The sequence below is a fragment of the Oncorhynchus clarkii genome, unplaced genomic scaffold, assembly GCF_045791955.1.
Source record: "Oncorhynchus clarkii lewisi isolate Uvic-CL-2024 unplaced genomic scaffold, UVic_Ocla_1.0 unplaced_contig_4374_pilon_pilon, whole genome shotgun sequence".
Lineage (NCBI taxonomy): Eukaryota > Metazoa > Chordata > Actinopteri > Salmoniformes > Salmonidae > Oncorhynchus > Oncorhynchus clarkii.
Window position 1 is genome coordinate 122,385 of NW_027261143.1, and position 23,442 is coordinate 145,826.

Here is a 23,442-nt window from a genome sequence, read left to right on the forward strand (position 1 = left end):
TGTATCAATGCACACTCAGACGCAGAATGTCTTACCCTGGTCCTCTGTCGTACCTCCTTCCTACAATCACAGTAACAATGGACATGATGGAAATTATTAACCAATGGACCCTTTATGGGATGAAAATATGTCTTTGTCCCAAATGTCTCCCTGTTCCCTACATAGTGCATCACTTTTGACTAGTGATCAAAAGGAGTGCACTGTCAAGGGAATATAGTGGCATTTGGAACGCATCCTATACCTGACCATGAATGATTGGTTCGAAGCAACTTCACCCTGCAGTTCTGTATTTGAGGGCAAACGTGTCCATACCTTAGGTTTCTCATCCATAATCTGTTGTCGGATGTCGTTCTGCTTCTCCAGTAGCCTCTCCATTCTCTTACTCTGAGCATCCTCCAACTACACACAGACAAACACAGGGTTAGGCGAGAGTAAGGTGTAGCCACTACATACCGTGTAACAAACACTGACGGACACACACACAGATGGCGGAGGGCGCGTGTCTTGCCGGTTCCTGCTTGACTTTGCTATTTTTAAATGTCTATTTTTGCATTAATTCTTACTTTGTTTGCTCAGAATGTTTGTGCGATCATTTCCTACAAACACTTCTGGATCGTGAATCGGAAGCTATACACATCTCTCAGCCTCCCAGATCTGGAGTACTACATTGGTCTCTTTGTTCCCGGCACAGCGGCTTACCTGTCGCTCCTGGCCGAGATGACCAAAGGCAACGCTGGCGATGAAGAACAGAAAGGAAAGGGGGACTGCGAGCTAATCTGAAAAGACGGGCTACACGGCCTCCACTCCCTAGTATCTTGATGGCTAATGTCCAATCGCAGGAAAATACATTTGTGAACTCAGATCAAGGCTTCAATCGCAGAGGGACGTCAAGGAATGCTGTGTCTGTTTTTACAGAGACATGACTTACGGTCAATTAACTCGACTCTGCTATTCAACCAGATGGCTTTTCCATTTTCCTTATGGACCCGAATGGCGGCTTCTGTTAAGAGTAGGAGGGAGGTGTATGCTTCCTCATCAACAATTCCTGGTGTACTGAAGTTGAAAACATCCCGAGGTCCTGTTCACCCGACCTGGAGTTTCTGAAGCTAAAATACCGACCTCACTATATGTCAAGAGAATTCAAGTGTTATTGTCACAGCTGTGTACTTACAGTAAAACCACAAGCAAGCATCAAGGTGGCACTCATCCAACTGCACAAGAACATTAGCCGGCCAGAAACCTCTCACCGGGAAACAGTCTTTATTGTCACGGGAGATTTTAACCAAGCAAGATTAAAACAAATTCTTTCCTGCCCCATGCATCCTGCCCCCTCTGTGCTGGACCATGTGTGCACAAACATCAGTTATGCGTACAAAGCCCTGTATTCCTGTATTATACTTATGCTAACATGTTTCTTCTATTCTATTGAGCCATTTACTTTATATTTGTATTCTTATATTTTATTATTAGTTGTGCTTGCAACTAAATAAATGATCTCCCAATGCATTTCAATGGCAAACAAAGGCCCGTAGACTTTAGTTGTAAAAAAAAATCTAAATAATCACCAAACCAATGTTGAGATGTTCAGACAGACCAATTTAGATTGCTTGTCAAAGGATATTTGATACTATGTATACTTTTGGAACTATAACCATTTAAAATTTGCGTAAATTAACATGGGCTTGAATGAGAACCATAGGAATACAGTGGTTGATATTCAAAATGGTCCTGCCCCTTGGTTAATTAAGCTACACGACCAACTTTAAAACATTCAGGCTATCTTAACTTCAAATTCTCTGCAACCTTTAAAAACTATAAACACCCGACCTGGGTCCCAAGTTGCGCAGCGGTCTAAGGCACGGCATCATTTTGTGATACTCAATTGGTAGTTACAGTCTTGTCCCATCGCTGCAACTCCCGTATGGACTCGGGAGAGGCGAAGGTCGAGAGCCATGCGTTCTCCGAAACACGATCGCGCTACAGCGCGATGGGACAAGGACATCCCAGCCGGCCAAACCCTCCCCTAACCCGGATCGACGCTGGGCCAATTGTGCGCCGCCTCATGGGTCCCGCGGTCGTGGCTGTCTGCGACAGTCCGGGATCGAACCCAGATCTGTAGTGACGCCTCTAGCACTGCGATGCAGTGCCTTCCATTTTCAATCTATTCTAAATTCAAATTCTTTTACATCTTTATCAACTATAACTATAGACATTTGCATACATTTGCATCTTAAAACTCACCAACAGTAACTCTTGAACCGGTCAAGCTAGAGACACCAAACCAACTGTTACATGTTCAGGCGATCCTTACTGACTTTGTCAACTATAACCAGTCATTACCATTACTACTGCAGTCCCTACCATGACAATAACTTATTTCAAAACCATAAATACTTTAAAACAAGCTAGCAAGCACACCACATTTTCTTCAGGAAAACATACTTTTCTAGTTTCTTATTGTTGTTGCGTTGTCGCGAAGGAACCTGCAAGTAAGAATTTCGTTGGACGTGTATCCTGTACATACAACTAATACAACTTGAAACACACACACACACACACACACACACAAACACACAAACTTACCCGTTTGATATACTGCACCACCTCATTGACAAACGACCTGTTGATTTCCAGCTTCTCTCTGTGAACATCGAGAGGCGTCAGCTCTTACATCACCTTAACATTCCTCAACTCTAACCTAAGATGACTTTATTAACAATCAACACTCCTAACATTCCTGGTTCCAATCTAGCTCAAAGGACCGTAACATAAAAGTCAGTAAGTCTGCCTGATGACCTTTGACACTTTCTAGCGTTAAGTCTTTCTGTCAAAAATAGCGGCATCATTTGATTATATTGCATGTGCTTCGATCAGTCAGATGAATCATGAACCTTCATCGCCATCTGGTGGCCTTGTGCACATACAGATCAACGCACGTGTCAGGAGGCCTCCTCCTCAACCCCATCTGCTTACTCTTCTGTCACGTTCTTGTTGTTGGCCTTGGCTTCATTAATCTTCTCCTGTCTTTTCTTGTCCATCTTCTTCTTCAGGTCTTTCTTTTCCCTGTGGAGAAGGAAGGTGAAACAATCGCCCCGTGTAGTCGATGTGCCCTTGAGCAAGGCACTTCACCCTAATTGCTCCTGTAAGTCACTCTGGATAAAAGTAAGTGTGTGTGTGTGTGTGTGTGTGTGTGTGTGTGTGTGTGTGTGTGTGTGTGTGTGTGCTTACTTGTCACAGATGTCTCGGATCTTCTTCAACTGGGCACTCTGACATTCCTCTGCTATGGTTGTCAACTTCTCCACCAGCTTGAGACACAGTATACAGAGAAACATACCACTGGTTATCCTACAGTTTGTCTCTCATAAGATATGATCCCTGACTCATGTCTTCTGTTTAACTCTGGCCTGATCTGTTGACTTTGGAGAATAGAATTGGTCCAGTCAGTATTGTTCTCTTCTGCATGGATAAACCCTGACACCTCGTACACAGAACCGTGACTATACTCAGCATTTCCATCTACCGTAGCAGTAGTGGAGCACTGGGACGTCTTTACACTGATCTAAGGTCAGCAAAGCAGATGGAGTAATAAAGCCCAGAGGGGAGCCCGCTCATTAAACACAAGCCAAGGCTTAGCATTATACTGAGTTGAGTGTTACCGCACTTGATGCTGATTCAACGCAAATAAAATATGTACGCTGAAATGAGTTTATGTGCTCTTGTTCTCTAGTATCACTCTGCTTGAGGATAGGGATTAGGTGTGTGTGTGTGTACCATTTTGATGTGTTCTTTCTTCTGGTACTTCTCGCTGTAATACTGCTCCTGTCTCAGTGTGAGTAGCTGTTGTTGCTGCTGCTCCTTGAGCTCAGAGAGTCTCTGACTGGACTCCTGGTCCAACACACACAGCTCCTGCTCCAGGGAGGACAGACACTGCTCCGACCTACCACACACACAAATACAGCACACACTGAGGTCGACACACACATGGAGGTAGGTAAGTGCTAACAAACACAAACACACACACACACACACACACGCACACAACCACCACACATACAGTTATCTGTGGAAGGCTCTAGCCACTGAGCACCCACATGGAAGAGAGAAAACATGACCGGAGAGCGAGAGACGTAGAGACCGACACATAGTGAGAGAAACAGAGGGATACAGGAAGAAGGGCAGGGAGGAAGAGTAGGAGGAGAAAGAGGGCCACCTACCTTTTCTTACCGTCTCGTTTGTGGCTCTTCTGCAGCGCGGAGCGCCTGCGCTGGTGCTGGTTCTGCAGCTCTGCAGCCCTGGCCGTGTGCTCCTTGATCAGCTCGCCGGTCTTGCGGTGGTGTTTCCTGACCAACTCCTTCATCTCTTTATACTGCTTCCTCTGCTCCCTCACAAAGCCCTTCTGCTGCTTCAACTCCTCCAGGGTCTGGGCCTCCATCTCTAGAGGAAGGAGGGAGGATAGAGGGATGGAGGGGAGGAAAAGAGAAAGTGAGTGAGGGAGGGAGGGAGGGAGGGAGGGAGAGAGAGAACATGAGTGTTTGACTTTCTACCTGTATTGGTTCTGTTCCTTTACAGATCGTGTGCATCGTTCCCTCATGTTTCAGATTGGCGATGTCATGCAATCTGTTTACATTCATCGATCGAGGGTGGCCGGGCAGGTAGCCTACTGGTTAGAGAGTTGAGCTGGCAACCGGAGGGTTGCCAGTTCGAATCCTGGGTCTGGTGGGCAATTGTTTTTGTCGGGAAGTCTCAATTGACGCATAAAATCATCTTAATAAGAGTTAGTACGAGTCCTACTCCAGTCTTACCTGTAAGAACACTCTGGATTACATCCTCAGTCTTCACTGCTGGTTTCACTGAACCTGATACACAATATATACACTTGTTAGTGAGGCTTTTGTCAGATCAAGTGGGTTGTAAATGTGTTGTGGCGTGACAAATTGAATGTTACTGGTTGCCATATTGGAGTCACTGTAAGTTCAAGTGGAGATTTGACCTGTACCTGTGGGCTGTTGCTGGTGGCTAACAAGGCTGGGGGGTTTGGGGGCGATGATGGGGGCGTGGTTGACTCCGTTCTCTGCGGGCACGGTCACCCGGGGGTCAGGCTCCATGGGGTCATCACCACCCGCATCGACCTGCCAGTCAAATACATTGACAATGATACTGACACATTGCATTTATGAGGCACTATTCCCTGGGTCTCAAAGCATTTTATCAGGTCCATGCTACTTTTCACTGGGTCTCAAAGCATTTTATCAGGTCCACACTGCTATTCACTGGGTCTCAAAGCATTTTATCAGGTCCACACTACTATTCACTGGGTCTCAAAGCCTTTTATCAGGTCCACACTACTATTCACTGGGTCTCAAAGCATTTTATCAGGTCCACACTTCTATTCACTGGGTCTCAAAGCATTTTATCAGGTCCACACTACTATTCACTGGGTCTCAAAGCCTTTTATCAGGCCCACACTGCTATTCACTGGGTCTCAAAGCATTTTATCAGGTAAAACACTACTATTCACTGGGTCTCAAAGCATTTTATCAGGTAAAACACTACTATTCACTGGGTCTCAAAGCATTTTATCAGGTAAAACACTACTATTCACTGGGTCTCAAAGCCTTTTATCAGGTCCACACTACTATTCACTGGGTCTCAAAGCCTTTTATCAGGTCCACACTACTATTCACTGGGTCTCAAAGCATTTTATCAGGTCCACACTGCTATTCACTGGGTCTCAAAGCATTTTATCAGGTCCACACTGCTATTCACTGGGTCTCAAAGCATTTTGTCAGGTAAAACACTACTATTCACTGGGTCTCAAAGCATTCTATCAGGTCCACACTACTATTCACTGGGTCTCAAAGCCTTTTATCAGGTCCACACTACTATTCACTGGGTCTCAAAGCCTTTTATCAGGTCCACACTACTATTCACTGGGTCTCAAAGCATTTTATCAGGTCCACACTGCTATTCACTGGGTCTCAAAGCATTTTATCAGGTAAAACACTACTATTCACTGGGTCTCAAAGCATTTTATCAGGTCCACACTACTATTCACTGGGTCTCAAAGCCTTTTATCAGGTCCACACTACTATTCACTGGGTCTCAAAGCCTTGTATCAGGTCCACACTACTATTCACTGGGTTTCAAAGCCTTTTATCAGGTCCACACTACTATTCACTGGGTCTCAAAGCCTTTTATCAGGTAAAACACTACTATTCACTGTGTCTCAAAGTATTTTATCAGGTAAAACACTACTATTCACTGGGTCTCAAAGCATTTTATCAGGTCCACACTACTATTCACTGGGTCTCAAAGCATTTTATCAGGTCCACACTGCTATTCACTGGGTCTCAAAGCATTTTATCAGGTCCACACTACTATTCACTGGGTCTCAAAGCCTTTTATCAGGCCCACACTGCTATTCACTGGGTCTCAAAGCATTTTATCAGGTAAAACACTACTATTCACTGGGTCTCAAAGCATTTTATCAGGTAAAACACTACTATTCACTGGGTCTCAAAGCATTTTATCAGGTAAAACACTACTATTCACTGGGTCTCAAAGCCTTTTATCAGGTCCACACTACTATTCACTGGGTCTCAAAGCCTTTTATCAGGTCCACACTACTATTCACTGGGTCTCAAAGCATTTTATCAGGTCCACACTGCTATTCACTGGGTCTCAAAGCATTTTATCAGGTCCACACTGCTATTCACTGGGTCTCAAAGCATTTTGTCATGTAAAACACTACTGCTCACTGGGTCTCAAAGCATTTTATCAGGTCCACACTACTATTCACTGGGTCTCAAAGCATTTTATCAGGTCCACACTACTATTCACTGGGTCTCAAAGCCTTTTATCAGGTCCACACTACTATTCACTGGGTCTCAAAGCATTTTATCAGGTCCACACTACTATTCACTGGGTCTCAAAGCATTTTATCAGGTCCACACTACTATTCACTGGGTCTCAAAGCATTTTATCAGGTAAAACACTACTATTCACTGGGTCTCAAAGTATTTTATCGGGTAAAACACTACTATTCACTGGGTCTCAAAGCATTTTATCAGGTAAAACACTACTATTCACTGGGTCTCAAAGCATTTTATCAGGTCCACACTACTATTCACTGGGTCTCAAAGCCTTTTATCAGGTCCACACTACTATTCACTGGGTCTCAAAGCATTTTATCAGGTCCACACTTCTATTCACTGGGTCTCAAAGCATTTTATCAGGTCCACACTACTATTCACTGGGTCTCAAAGCCTTGTATCAGGTCCACACTACTATTCACTGGGTTTCAAAGCCTTTTATCAGGTCCACACTACTATTCACTGGGTCTCAAAGCCTTTTATCAGGTAAAACACTACTATTCACTGGGTCTCAAAGTATTTTATCAGGTAAAACACTACTATTCACTGGGTCTCAAAGCATTTTATCAGGTCCACACTACTATTCACTGGGTCTCAAAGCATTTTATCAGGTCCACACTGCTATTCACTGGGTCTCAAAGCATTTTATCAGGTCCACACTACTATTCACTGGGTCTCAAAGCCTTTTATCAGGCCCACACTGCTATTCACTGGGTCTCAAAGCATTTTATCAGGTAAAACACTACTATTCAATGGGTCTCAAAGCCTTCTATCAGGTCCACACTACTATTCACTGGGTCTCAAAGCATTTTATCAGGTAAAACACTACTATTCACTGGGTCTCAAAGCATTTTATCAGGTAAAACACTACTATTCACTGGGTCTCAAAGCCTTTTATCAGGTACACACTACTATTCACTGGGTCTCAAAGCATTTTATCAGGTCCACACTGCTATTCACTGGGTCTCAAAGCCTTTTATCAGGTCCACACTACTATTCACTGGGTCTCAAAGCATTTTATCAGGTCCACACTACTATTCACTGGGTCTCAAAGCATTTTATCAGGTCCACACTACTATTCACTGGGTCTCAAAGCCTTTTATCAGGTCCACACTACTATTCACTGGGTCTCAAAGCATTTTATCAGGTCCACACTACTATTCACTGGGTCTCAAAGCATTTTATCAGGTCCACACTACTATTCACTGGGTCTCAAAGCATTTTATCAGGTAAAACACTACTATTCACTGGGTCTCAAAGCATTTTATCAGGTCCACACTACTTTTCACTGGGTCTCAAAGCATTTTATCAGGTAAAACACTACTATTCACTGGGTCTCAAAGTATTTTATCAGGTAAAACACTACTATTCACTGGGTCTCAAAGCATTTTATCAGGTCCACACTACTTTTCACTGGGTCTCAAAGCATTTTATCAGGTAAAACACTACTATTCACTGGGTCTCAAAGTATTTTATCGGGTAAAACACTACTATTCACTGGGTCTCAAAGCATTTTATCAGGTAAAACATTACTATTCACTGGGTCTCAAAGCATTTTATCAGGTCCACACTACTATTCACTGGGTCTCAAAGCATTTTATCAGGTCCACACTACTATTCACTGGGTCTCAAAGCATTTTATCAGGTCCACACTACTATTCACTGGGTCTCAAAGCATTTTATCAGGTCCACACTACTATTCACTGGGTCTCAAAGCCTTTTATCAGGTCCACACTACTATTCACTGGGTCTCAAAGCCTTTTATCAGGTCCACACTACTATTCACTGGGTCTCAAAGCATTTTATCAGGTCCACACTACTATTCACTGGGTCTCAAAGCCTTTTATCAGGTCCACACTACTATTCACTGGGTCTCAAAGCATTTTATCAGGTCCACACTACTATTCACTGGGTCTCAAAGCATTTTATCAGGTAAAACACTACTATTCACTGGGTCTCAAAGCATTTTATCAGGTCCACACTACTTTTCACTGGGTCTCAAAGCATTTTATCAGGTAAAACACTACTATTCACTGGGTCTCAAAGCATTTTATCAGGTAAAACACTACTATTCACTGGGTCTCAAAGCCTTTTATCAGGTCCACACTACTATTCACTGGGTCTCAAAGCCTTTTATCAGGTCCACACTACTATTCACTGGGTCTCAAAGCATTTTATCAGGTCCACACTGCTATTCACTGGGTCTCAAAGCATTTTATCAGGTAAAACACTACTATTCACTGGGTCTCAAAGCATTTTATCAGGTCCACACTACTATTCACTGGGTCTCAAAGCCTTTTATCAGGTCCACACTACTATTCACTGGGTCTCAAAGCCTTGTATCAGGTCCACACTACTATTCACTGGGTTTCAAAGCCTTTTATCAGGTCCACACTACTATTCACTGGGTCTCAAAGCCTTTTATCAGGTAAAACACTACTATTCACTGTGTCTCAAAGTATTTTATCAGGTAAAACACTACTATTCACTGGGTCTCAAAGCATTTTATCAGGTCCACACTACTATTCACTGGGTCTCAAAGCATTTTATCAGGTCCACACTGCTATTCACTGGGTCTCAAAGCATTTTATCAGGTCCACACTACTATTCACTGGGTCTCAAAGCCTTTTATCAGGCCCACACTGCTATTCACTGGGTCTCAAAGCATTTTATCAGGTAAAACACTACTATTCACTGGGTCTCAAAGCATTTTATCAGGTAAAACACTACTATTCACTGGGTCTCAAAGCATTTTATCAGGTAAAACACTACTATTCACTGGGTCTCAAAGCCTTTTATCAGGTCCACACTACTATTCACTGGGTCTCAAAGCCTTTTATCAGGTCCACACTACTATTCACTGGGTCTCAAAGCATTTTATCAGGTCCACACTGCTATTCACTGGGTCTCAAAGCATTTTATCAGGTCCACACTGCTATTCACTGGGTCTCAAAGCATTTTGTCATGTAAAACACTACTGCTCACTGGGTCTCAAAGCATTTTATCAGGTCCACACTACTATTCACTGGGTCTCAAAGCATTTTATCAGGTCCACACTACTATTCACTGGGTCTCAAAGCCTTTTATCAGGTCCACACTACTATTCACTGGGTCTCAAAGCATTTTATCAGGTCCACACTACTATTCACTGGGTCTCAAAGCATTTTATCAGGTCCACACTACTATTCACTGGGTCTCAAAGCATTTTATCAGGTAAAACACTACTATTCACTGGGTCTCAAAGTATTTTATCGGGTAAAACACTACTATTCACTGGGTCTCAAAGCATTTTATCAGGTAAAACACTACTATTCACTGGGTCTCAAAGCATTTTATCAGGTCCACACTACTATTCACTGGGTCTCAAAGCCTTTTATCAGGTCCACACTACTATTCACTGGGTCTCAAAGCATTTTATCAGGTCCACACTTCTATTCACTGGGTCTCAAAGCATTTTATCAGGTCCACACTACTATTCACTGGGTCTCAAAGCCTTGTATCAGGTCCACACTACTATTCACTGGGTTTCAAAGCCTTTTATCAGGTCCACACTACTATTCACTGGGTCTCAAAGCCTTTTATCAGGTAAAACACTACTATTCACTGGGTCTCAAAGCATTTTATCAGGTCCACACTACTATTCACTGGGTCTCAAAGCATTTTATCAGGTCCACACTGCTATTCACTGGGTCTCAAAGCATTTTATCAGGTCCACACTACTATTCACTGGGTCTCAAAGCCTTTTATCAGGCCCACACTGCTATTCACTGGGTCTCAAAGCATTTTATCAGGTAAAACACTACTATTCAATGGGTCTCAAAGCCTTCTATCAGGTCCACACTACTATTCACTGGGTCTCAAAGCATTTTATCAGGTAAAACACTACTATTCACTGGGTCTCAAAGCATTTTATCAGGTAAAACACTACTATTCACTGGGTCTCAAAGCCTTTTATCAGGTACACACTACTATTCACTGGGTCTCAAAGCCTTTTATCAGGTCCACACTACTATTCACTGGGTCTCAAAGCATTTTATCAGGTCCACACTGCTATTCACTGGGTCTCAAAGCCTTTTATCAGGTCCACACTACTATTCACTGGGTCTCAAAGCATTTTATCAGGTCCACACTACTATTCACTGGGTCTCAATGCATTTTATCAGGTCCACACTACTATTCACTGGGTCTCAAAGCCTTTTATCAGGTCCACACTACTATTCACTGGGTCTCAAAGCATTTTATCAGGTCCACACTACTATTCACTGGGTCTCAAAGCATTTTATCAGGTCCACACTACTATTCACTGGGTCTCAAAGCATTTTATCAGGTAAAACACAACTATTCACTGGGTCTCAAAGCATTTTATCAGGTCCACACTACTTTTCACTGGGTCTCAAAGCATTTTATCAGGTAAAACACTACTATTCACTGGGTCTCAAAGTATTTTATCGGGTAAAACACTACTATTCACTGGGTCTCAAAGCATTTTATCAGGTAAAACATTACTATTCACTGGGTCTCAAAGCATTTTATCAGGTCCACACTACTATTCACTGGGTCTCAAAGCATTTTATCAGGTCCACACTACTATTCACTGGGTCTCAAAGCATTTTATCAGGTCCACACTACTATTCACTGGGTCTCAAAGCATTTTATCAGGTCCACACTACTATTCACTGGGTCTCAAAGCATTTTATCAGGTCCACACTACTATTCACTGGGTCTCAAAGCCTTTTATCAGGTCCACACTACTATTCACTGGGTCTCAAAGCCTTTTATCAGGTCCACACTACTATTCACTGGGTCTCAAAGCATTTTATCAGGTCCACACTACTATTCACTGGGTCTCAAAGCCTTTTATCAGGTCCACACTACTATTCACTGGGTCTCAAAGCATTTTATCAGGTCCACACTACTATTCACTGGGTCTCAAAGCATTTTATCAGGTCCACACTACTATTCACTGGGTCTCAAAGCCTTTTATCAGGTCCACACTACTATTCACTGGGTCTCAAAGCCTTTTATCAGGTCCACACTACTATTCACTGGGTCTCAAAGCATTTTATCAGGTCCACACTGCAATTCACTGGGTCTCAAAGCATTTTATCAGGTCCACACTGCTATTCACTGGGTCTCAAAGCATTTTGTCAGGTAAAACACTACTATTCACTGGGTCTCAAAGCATTTTATCAGGTCCACACTACTATTCACTGGGTCTCAAAGCATTTTATCAGGTCCACACTACTATTCACTGGGTCTCAAAGCCTTTTATCAGGTCCACACTACTATTCACTGGGTCTCAAAGCCTTTTATCAGGTCCACACTACTATTCACTGGGTCTCAAAGCCTTTTATCAGGTCCACACTACTATTCACTGGGTCTCAAAGCATTTTATCAGGTCCACACTACTATTCACTGGGTCTCAAAGCCTTTTATCAGGTCCACACTACTATTCACTGGGTCTCAAAGCATTTTATCAGGTCCACACTACTATTCACTGGGTCTCAAAGCATTTTATCAGGTCCACACTACTATTCACTGGGTCTCAAAGCCTTTTATCAGGTCCACACTACTATTCACTGGGTCTCAAAGCCTTTTATCAGGTCCACACTACTATTCACTGGGTCTCAAAGCATTTTATCAGGTCCACACTACTATTCACTGGGTCTCAAAGCATTTTATCAGGTCCACACTGCTATTCACTGGGTCTCAAAGCATTTTATCAGGTCCACACTACTATTCACTGGGTCTCAAAGCCTTTTATCAGGCCCACACTGCTATTCACTGGGTCTCAAAGCATTTTATCAGGTAAAACACTACTATTCAATGGGTCTCAAAGCCTTCTATCAGGTCCACACTACTATTCACTGGGTCTCAAAGCATTTTATCAGGTAAAACACTACTATTCACTGGGTCTCAAAGCATTTTATCAGGTAAAACACTACTATTCACTGGGTCTCAAAGCCTTTTATCAGGTACACACTACTATTCACTGGGTCTCAAAGCCTTTTATCAGGTCCACACTACTATTCACTGGGTCTCAAAGCATTTTATCAGGTCCACACTGCTATTCACTGGGTCTCAAAGCCTTTTATCAGGTCCACACTACTATTCACTGGGTCTCAAAGCATTTTATCAGGTCCACACTACTATTCACTGGGTCTCAATGCATTTTATCAGGTCCACACTACTATTCACTGGGTCTCAAAGCCTTTTATCAGGTCCACACTACTATTCACTGGGTCTCAAAGCATTTTATCAGGTCCACACTACTATTCACTGGGTCTCAAAGCATTTTATCAGGTCCACACTACTATTCACTGGGTCTCAAAGCATTTTATCAGGTAAAACACAACTATTCACTGGGTCTCAAAGCATTTTATCAGGTCCACACTACTTTTCACTGGGTCTCAAAGCATTTTATCAGGTAAAACACTACTATTCACTGGGTCTCAAAGTATTTTATCGGGTAAAACACTACTATTCACTGGGTCTCAAAGCATTTTATCAGGTAAAACATTACTATTCACTGGGTCTCAAAGCATTTTATCAGGTCCACACTACTATTCACTGGGTCTCAAAGCATTTTATCAGGTCCACACTACTATTCACTGGGTCTCAAAGCATTTTATCAGGTCCACACTACTATTCACTGGGTCTCAAAGCATTTTATCAGGTCCACACTACTATTCACTGGGTCTCAAAGCATTTTATCAGGTCCACACTACTATTCACTGGGTCTCAAAGCCTTTTATCAGGTCCACACTACTATTCACTGGGTCTCAAAGCCTTTTATCAGGTCCACACTACTATTCACTGGGTCTCAAAGCATTTTATCAGGTCCACACTACTATTCACTGGGTCTCAAAGCCTTTTATCAGGTCCACACTACTATTCACTGGGTCTCAAAGCATTTTATCAGGTCCACACTACTATTCACTGGGTCTCAAAGCATTTTATCAGGTCCACACTACTATTCACTGGGTCTCAAAGCCTTTTATCAGGTCCACACTACTATTCACTGGGTCTCAAAGCCTTTTATCAGGTCCACACTACTATTCACTGGGTCTCAAAGCATTTTATCAGGTCCACACTGCAATTCACTGGGTCTCAAAGCATTTTATCAGGTCCACACTGCTATTCACTGGGTCTCAAAGCATTTTGTCAGGTAAAACACTACTATTCACTGGGTCTCAAAGCATTTTATCAGGTCCACACTACTATTCACTGGGTCTCAAAGCATTTTATCAGGTCCACACTACTATTCACTGGGTCTCAAAGCCTTTTATCAGGTCCACACTACTATTCACTGGGTCTCAAAGCCTTTTATCAGGTCCACACTACTATTCACTGGGTCTCAAAGCCTTTTATCAGGTCCACACTACTATTCACTGGGTCTCAAAGCATTTTATCAGGTCCACACTACTATTCACTGGGTCTCAAAGCCTTTTATCAGGTCCACACTACTATTCACTGGGTCTCAAAGCATTTTATCAGGTCCACACTACTATTCACTGGGTCTCAAAGCATTTTATCAGGTCCACACTACTATTCACTGGGTCTCAAAGCCTTTTATCAGGTCCACACTACTATTCACTGGGTCTCAAAGCCTTTTATCAGGTCCACACTACTATTCACTGGGTCTCAAAGCATTTTATCAGGTCCACACTGCAATTCACTGGGTCTCAAAGCATTTTATCAGGTCCACACTGCTATTCACTGGGTCTCAAAGCATTTTGTCAGGTAAAACACTACTATTCACTGGGTCTCAAAGCATTTTATCAGGTCCACACTACTATTCACTGGGTCTCAAAGCATTTTATCAGGTCCACACTACTATTCACTGGGTCTCAAAGCCTTTTATCAGGTCCACACTACTATTCACTGGGTCTCAAAGCATTTTATCAGGTCCACACTGCTATTCACTGGGTCTCAAAGCATTTTATCAGGTAAAACACTACTATTCACTGGGTCTCAAAGCCTTTTATCAGGTCCACACTGCTATTCACTGGGTCTCAAAGCATTTTATCAGGTAAAACACTACTATTCACTGGGTCTCAAAGCCTTTTATCAGGTCCACACTACTATTCACTGGGTCTCAAAGCGTTTTATCAGGTAAAACACTACTATTCACTGGGTCTCAAAGCCTTTTATCAGGTCCACACTACTATTCACTGGGTCTCAAAGCATTTTATCAGGTAAAACACTACTATTCACTGGGTCTCAAAGCCTTTTATCAGGTCCACACTACTATTCACTGGGTCTCAAAGCATTTTATCAGGTAAAACACTACTATTCACTGGGTCTCAAAGCCTTTTATCAGGTCCACACTACTATTCACTGGGTCTCAAAGCATTTTATCAGGTAAAACACTACTATTCACTGGGTCTCAAAGCCTTTTATCAGGTCCACACTACTATTCACTGGGTCTCAAAGCATTTTATCAGGTCCACACTACTTTTCACTGGTTCTCAAAGCATTTTATCAGGTCCACACTACTATTCACTGGGTCTCAAAGCATTTTATCAGGTAAAACACTACTATTCACTGGGTCTCAAAGCATTTTATCAGGTCCACACTACTATTCACTGGGTCTCAAAGCATTTTATCAGGTCCATACTACTATTCACTGGGTCTCAAAGCATTTTATCAGGTGAAACACTACTATTCACTGGGTCTCAAAGTATTTTATCAGGTAAAATACTACTTTTCACTGGGTCTCAAAGCATTTTATCAGGTCCACACTACTATTCACTGGGTCTCAAAGCATTTTATCAGGTAAAACACTACTATTCACTGGGTCTCAAAGCATTTTATCAGGTCCACACTACTTTTCACTGGGTCGCAAAGCATTTTATCAGGTAAAACACTACTATTCACTGGGTCTCAAAGTATTTTATCAGGTAAAACACTACTATTCACTGGGTCTCAAAGCATTTTATCAGGTAAAACACTTCTATTCACTGGGTCTCAAAGCATTTTATCAGATCTACACTACTATTCACTGGGTCTCAAAGCATTTTATCAGGTCCACACTACTATTCACTGGGTCTCAAAGCATTTTATCAGGTCCACGCTACTATTCACTGGGTCTCAAAGCATTTTATCAGGTCCACACTACTATTCACTGGGTCTCAAAGCCTTTTATCAGGTCCACACTGCTATTCACTGGGTCTCAAAGCATTTTGTCAGGTAAAACACTACTATTCACTGGGTCTCAAAGCATTTTAGCAGGTCCACACTACTATTCAATAGGTCTCAAAGCCTTTTATCAGGTCCACACTACTATTCACTGGGTCTCAAATCATTTTATCAGGTCCACACTACTATTCACTGGGTCTCAAAGCATTTTGTCAGGTAAAACACTACTATTCACTGGGTCTCAAAGCATTTTATCAGGTCCACACTACTATTCACTGGGTCTCAAAGCATTTTATCAGGTCCACACTACTATTCACTGGGTCTCAAAGCATTTTGTCAGGTAAAACACTACTATTCACTGGGTCTCAAAGCATTTTATCAGGTCCACACTACTATTCACTGGGTCTCAAAGCATTTTATCAGGTCCACACTACTATTCACTGGGTCTCAAAGCATTTTATCAGGCTCACACTACTATTCACTGGGTCTCAAAGCCTTTTATCAGGTCCACACTACTATTCACTGGGTCTCAAAGCATTTTATCAGGTCCACACTACTATTCACTGGGTCTCAAAGCCTTTTATCAGGTCCACACTACTATTCACTGGGTCTCAAAGCATTTTATCAGGTCCACGCTACTATTCACTGGGTCTCAAAGCATCTTATCAGGTAAAACACTACTATTCACTGGGTCTCAAAGTATTTTATCAGGTCCACGCTACTATTCACTGGGTCTCAAAGCATTTTATCAGGTAAGACACTACTATTCACTGGGTCTCAAAGTATTTTATCAGGTCCACGCTACTATTCACTGGGTGTCAAAGAATTTTATCAGGTCCACACTACTATTCACTGGGTTTCAAAGCATTTTATCAGGTCCACACTGCTATTCACTGGGTCTCAAAGCCTTTTATCAGGTCCACACTGCTATTCACTGGGTCTCAAAGGATTTTATCAGGTAAAACACTACTATTCACTGGGTCTCAAAGCATTTTATCAGGTCCACACTACTATTCACTGGGTCTCAAAGCATTTTATCAGGTCCACACTGCTATTCACTGGGTCTCAAAGCATTTTGTCAGGTAAAACACTACTATTCACTGGGTCTCAAAGCATTTTATCAGGTCCACACTACTATTCACTGGGTCTCAAAGCATTTTATCAGGTCCACACTACTATTCACTGGGTCTCAAAGCCTTTTATCAGGTCCACACTACTATTCACTGGGTCTCAAAGCCTTTTATCAGGTCCACACTACTATTCACTGGGTCTCAAAGCCTTTTATCAGGTCCACACTACTATTCACTGGGTCTCAAAGCATTTTATCAGGTCCACACTACTATTCACTGGGTCTCAAAGCCTTTTATCAGGTCCACACTACTATTCACTGGGTCTCAAAGCATTTTATCAGGTCCACACTACTATTCACTGGGTCTCAAAGCATTTTATCAGGTCCACACTACTATTCACTGGGTCTCAAAGCCTTTTATCAGGTCCACACTACTATTCACTGGGTCTCAAAGCCTTTTATCAGGTCCACACTACTATTCACTGGGTCTCAAAGCATTTTATCAGGTCCACACTGCAATTCACTGGGTCTCAAAGCATTTTATCAGGTCCACACTGCTATTCACTGGGTCTCAAAGCATTTTGTCAGGTAAAACACTACTATTCACTGGGTCTCAAAGCATTTTATCAGGTCCACACTACTATTCACTGGGTCTCAAAGCATTTTATCAGGTCCACACTACTATTCACTGGGTCTCAAAGCCTTTTATCAGGTCCACACTACTATTCACTGGGTCTCAAAGCATTTTATCAGGTCCACACTGCTATTCACTGGGTCTCAAAGCATTTTATCAGGTAAAACACTACTATTCACTGGGTCTCAAAGCCTTTTATCAGGTCCACACTGCTATTCACTGGGTCTCAAAGCATTTTATCAGGTAAAACACTACTATTCACTGGGTCTCAAAGCCTTTTATCAGGTCCACACTACTATTCACTGGGTCTCAACGCGTTTTATCAGGTAAAACACTACTATTCACTGGGTCTCAAAGCCTTTTATCAGGTCCACACTACTATTCACTGGGTCTCAAAGCATTTTATCAGGTAAAACACTACTATTCACTGGGTCTCAAAGCCTTTTATCAGGTCCACACTACTATTCACTGGGTCTCAAAGCATTTTATCAGGTAAAACACTACTATTCACTGGGTCTCAAAGCCTTTTATCAGGTCCACACTACTATTCACTGGGTCTCAAAGCATTTTATCAGGTAAAACACTACTATTCACTGGGTCTCAAAGCCTTTTATCAGGTCCACACTACTATTCACTGGGTCTCAAAGCATTTTATCAGGTCCACACTACTTTTCACTGGTTCTCAAAGCATTTTATCAGGTCCACACTACTATTCACTGGGTCTCAAATCATTTTATCAGGTAAAACACTACTATTCACTGGGTCTCAAAGCATTTTATCAGGTCCACACTACTATTCACTGGGTCTCAAAGCATTTTATCAGGTCCATACTACTTTTCACTGGGTCTCAAAGCATTTTATCAGGTGAAACACTACTATTCACTGGGTCTCAAAGTATTTTATCAGGTAAAATACTACTTTTCACTGGGTCTCAAAGCATTTTATCAGGTCCACACTACTATTCACTGGGTCTCAAAGCATTTTATCAGGTAAAACACTACTATTCACTGGGTCTCAAAGCATTTTATCAGGTCCACACTACTTTTCACTGGGTCGCAAAGCATTTTATCAGGTAAAACACTACTATTCACTGGGTCTCAAAGTATTTTATCAGGTAAAACACTACTATTCACTGGGTCTCAAAGCATTTTATCAGGTAAAACACTTCTATTCACTGGGTCTCAAAGCATTTTATCAGATCTACACTACTATTCACTGGGTCTCAAAGCATTTTATCAGGTCCACACAACTATTCACTGGGTCTCAAAGCATTTTATCAGGTCCACGCTACTATTCACTGGGTCTCAAAGCATTTTATCAGGTCCACACTACTATTCACTGGGTCTCAAAGCCTTTTATCAGGTCCACACTGCTATTCACTGGGTCTCAAAGCATTTTGTCAGGTAAAACACTACTATTCACTGGGTCTCAAAGCATTTTAGCAGGTCCACACTACTATTCAATAGGTCTCAAAGCCTTTTATCAGGTCCACACTACTATTCACTGGGTCTCAAATCATTTTATCAGGTCCACACTACTATTCACTGGGTCTCAAAGCATTTTGTCAGGTAAAACACTACTATTCACTGGGTCTCAAAGCATTTTATCAGGTCCACACTACTATTCACTGGGTCTCAAAGCATTTTATCAGGTCCACACTACTATTCACTGGGTCTCAAAGCATTTTGTCAGGTAAAACACTACTATTCACTGGGTCTCAAAGCATTTTATCAGGTCCACACTACTATTCACTGGGTCTCAAAGCATTTTATCAGGTCCACACTACTATTCACTGGGTCTCAAAGCATTTTATCAGGCTCACACTACTATTCACTGGGTCTCAAAGCCTTTTATCAGGTCCACACTACTATTCACTGGGTCTCAAAGCATTTTATCAGGTCCACACTACTATTCACTGGGTCTCAAAGCATTTTATCAGGTCCACACTACTATTCACTGGGTCTCAAAGCATTTTATCAGGCCCACACTACTATTCACTGGGTCTCAAAGCATTTTATCAGGTCCACACTACTATTCACTGGGTCTCAAAGCATTTTATCAGGTCCACACTACTATTCACTGGGTCTCAAAGCATTTTATCAGGTCCACACTACTATTCACTGGTTCTCAAAGCATTTTATCAGGTAAAACACTACTATTCACTGGGTCTCAAAGCCTTTTATCAGGTCCACACTACTATTCACTGGGTCTCAAAGCCTTTTATCAGGTCCACACTACTATTCACTGGGTCTCAAAGCATTTTATCAGGTCCACACTACTATTCACTGGGTCTCAAAGCCTTTTATCAGGTCCACACTACTATTCACTGGGTCTCAAAGCATTTTATCAGGTCCACGCTACTATTCACTGGGTCTCAAAGCATCTTATCAGGTAAAACACTACTATTCACTGGGTCTCAAAGTATTTTATCAGGTCCACGCTACTATTCACTGGGTCTCAACGCATTTTATCAGGTAAGACACTACTATTCACTGGGTCTCAAAGTATTTTATCAGGTCCACGCTACTATTCACTGGGTCTCAAAGCATTTTATCAGGTCCACACTACTATTCACTGGGTCTCAAAGCATTTTATCAGGTCCACACTGCTATTCACTGGGTCTCAAAGCCTTTTATCAGGTCCACACTGCTATTCACTGGGTCTCAAAGCATTTTATCAGGTAAAACACTACTATTCACTGGGTCTCAAAGCATTTTATCAGGTCCACACTACTATTCACTGGGTCTCAAAGCATTTTATCAGGTCCACACTACTATTCACTGGGTCTCAAAGCATTTTATCAGGTCCACACTACTATTCACTGGGTCTCAAAGCATTTTATCAGGTCCACACTACTATTCACTGGGTCTCAAAGCATTTTATCAGGTAAAACACTACTATTCACTGGGTCTCAAAGCCTTTTATCAGGTCCACACTACTATTCACTGGGTCTCAAAGCATTTTATCAGGTCCACACTACTATTCACTGGGTCTCAAAGCATTTTATCAGGTCCACACTACTATTCATTGGGTCTCAAAGCATTTTATCAGGTCCACACTACTATTCACTGGGTCTCAAAGCCTTTTATCAGGTCCACACTACTATTCACTGGGTCTCAAAGCCATTTATCAGGTCCACACTACTATTCACTGGGTCTCAAAGCATTTTATCAGGTCCACACTACTATTCACTGGGTCTCAAAGCATTTTATCAGGTCCACACTACTATTCACTGGGTCTCAAAGCATTTTATCAGGTCCACACTACTATTCACTGGGTCTCAAAGCATTTTATCAGGTCCACACTACTATTCACTGGGTCTCAAAGCCTTTTATCAGGTCCACACTACTATTCACTGGGTCTCAAAGCCTTTTATCAGGTCCACACTACTATTCACTGGGTCTCAAAGCATTTTATCAGGTCCACACTACTATTCACTGGGTCTCAAAGCATTTTATCAGGTCCACACTACTATTCACTGGGTCTCAAAGCATTTTATCAGGTCCACACTACTATTCACTGGGTCTCAAAGCATTTTATCAGGTAAAACACTACTATTCACTGGGTCTCAAAGCCTTTTATCAGGTCCACACTACTATTCACTGGGTCTCAAAGCATTTTATCAGGTCCACACTACTATTCACTGGGTCTCAAAGCATTTTATCAGGTCCACACTACTATTCATTGGGTCTCAAAGCATTTTATCAGGTCCACACTACTATTCACTGGGTCTCAAAGCCTTTTATCAGGTCCACACTACTATTCACTGGGTCTCAAAGCCATTTATCAGGTCCACACTACTATTCACTGGGTCTCAAAGCATTTTAACAGGTCCACACTACTATTCACTGGGTCTCAAAGCATTTTATCAGGTCCACACTACTATTCACTGGGTCTCAAAGCATTTTATCAGGTCCACACTACTATTCACTGGGTCTCAAAGCATTTTATCAGGTCCACACTACTATTCACTGGGTCTCAAAGCATTTTATCAGGTCCATACTGCAATTCACTGGGTCTCAAAGCATTTTATCAGGTCCACACTGCTATTCACTGGGTCTCAAAGCCTTTTATCAGGTCCACACTACTATTCACTTGGTCTCAAAGCATTTTATCAGGTAAAACACTACTATTCACTGGGTCTCAAAGCATTTTATCAGGTCCACACTACTTTTCACTGGGTCTCAAAGCATTTTATCAGGTAAAACACTACTATTCACTGGGTCTCAAAGCATTTTATCAGGTCCACACTACTTTTCACTGGGTCTCAAAGCATTTTATCAGGTAAAACACTACTATTCACTGGGTCTCAAAGCCTTTTATCAGGTCCACACTACTATTCACTGGGTCTCAAAGCATTTTATCAGGTAAAACACTACTATTCACTGGGTCTCAAAGCCTTTTATCAGGTCCACACTACTATTCACTGGGTCTCAAATCATTTTATCAGGTCCACACTACTATTCACTGGGTCTCAAAGCATTTTATCAGGTCCACACTACTATTCACTGGGTCTCAAAGCATTTTATCAGGTAAAACACTACTATTCACTGGGTCTCAAAGCATTTTATTAGGTAAAACACTACTATTCACTGGGTCTCAAAGCCTTTTATCAGGTCCACACTACTATTCACTGGGTCTCAAAGCCTTTTATCAGGTCCACACTACTATTCACTGGGTCTCAAAGCATTTTATCAGGTCCACACTACTATTCACTGGGTCTCAAAGCATTTTATCAGGTCCACACTACTATTCACTGGGTCTCAAAGCATTTTATCAGGTCCACGCTACTATTCACTGGGTCTCAAAGCATTTTATCAGGTCCACACTACTATTCACTGGGTCTCAAAGCCTTTTATCAGGTCCACACTGCTATTCACTGGGTCTCAAAGCATTTTGTCAGGTCCACACTACTATTCACTGTTGTCTCAAAGCATTTTGTCAGGTAAAACACTACTATTCACTGGGTCTCAAAGCCTTTTATCAGGTCCACACTACTATTCACTGGGTCTCAAAGCATTTTATCAGGTCCACACTACTATTCACTGGGTCTCAAAGCATTTTGTCAGGTAAAACACTACTATTCACTGGGTCTCAAAGCATTTTATCAGGTCCACATTACTATTCACTGGGTCTCAAAGCCTTTTATCAGGTCCACACTACTATTCACTGGGTCTCAAAGCATTTTGTCAGGTAAAACACTACTATTCACTGGGTCTGAAAGCATTTTATCAGGTAAAACACTACTATTCACTGGGTCTCAAAGCATTTTATCAGGTCCACACTACTATTCACTGGGTCTCAAAGCATTTTATCAGGTCCACACTGCTATTCACTGGGTCTCAAAGCCTTTTATCAGGTCCACACTGCTATTCACTGGGTCTCAAAGGATTTTATCAGGTAAAACACTACTATTCACTGGGTCTCAAAGCATTTTATCAGGTCCACACTACTATTCACTGGGTCTCAAAGCATTTTATCAGGTCCACACTGCTTTTCACTGGGTCTCAAAGCATTTTATCAGGTAAAACACTACTATTCACTGGGTCTCAAAGCCTTTTATCAGGTCCACACTACTATTCACTGGGTCTCAAATCATTTTATCAGGTCCACACTACTATTCACTGGGTCTCAAAGCATTTTATCAGGTCCACACTACTATTCACTGGGTCTCAAAGCATTTTATCAGGTAAAACACTACTATTCACTGGGTCTCAAAGCATTTT

The 23,442-nt window shown here is 42.0% G+C and overlaps 1 protein-coding gene across 1 annotated transcript in view; it reads right to left on the minus strand.

Moving 5' to 3' along the window:
- LOC139405216 (1-phosphatidylinositol 4,5-bisphosphate phosphodiesterase beta-1-like) overlaps positions 1 to 23,442 on the minus strand; it is a 154,535-nt gene that overhangs the window by 101,491 nt on the left and 29,602 nt on the right. The window contains exons 7-14 of the mRNA XM_071147647.1: positions 4,997 to 5,129; positions 4,803 to 4,856; positions 4,215 to 4,434; positions 3,772 to 3,937; positions 3,229 to 3,305; positions 2,974 to 3,063; positions 2,584 to 2,641; positions 313 to 399 (exon numbers count right to left, since the gene is read on the minus strand). Of these exons, the coding sequence (XP_071003748.1) occupies positions 313 to 399; positions 2,584 to 2,641; positions 2,974 to 3,063; positions 3,229 to 3,305; positions 3,772 to 3,937; positions 4,215 to 4,434; positions 4,803 to 4,856; positions 4,997 to 5,129 (885 nt within the window). The remainder of the gene's footprint in view (positions 1 to 312; positions 400 to 2,583; positions 2,642 to 2,973; positions 3,064 to 3,228; positions 3,306 to 3,771; positions 3,938 to 4,214; positions 4,435 to 4,802; positions 4,857 to 4,996; positions 5,130 to 23,442) is intronic.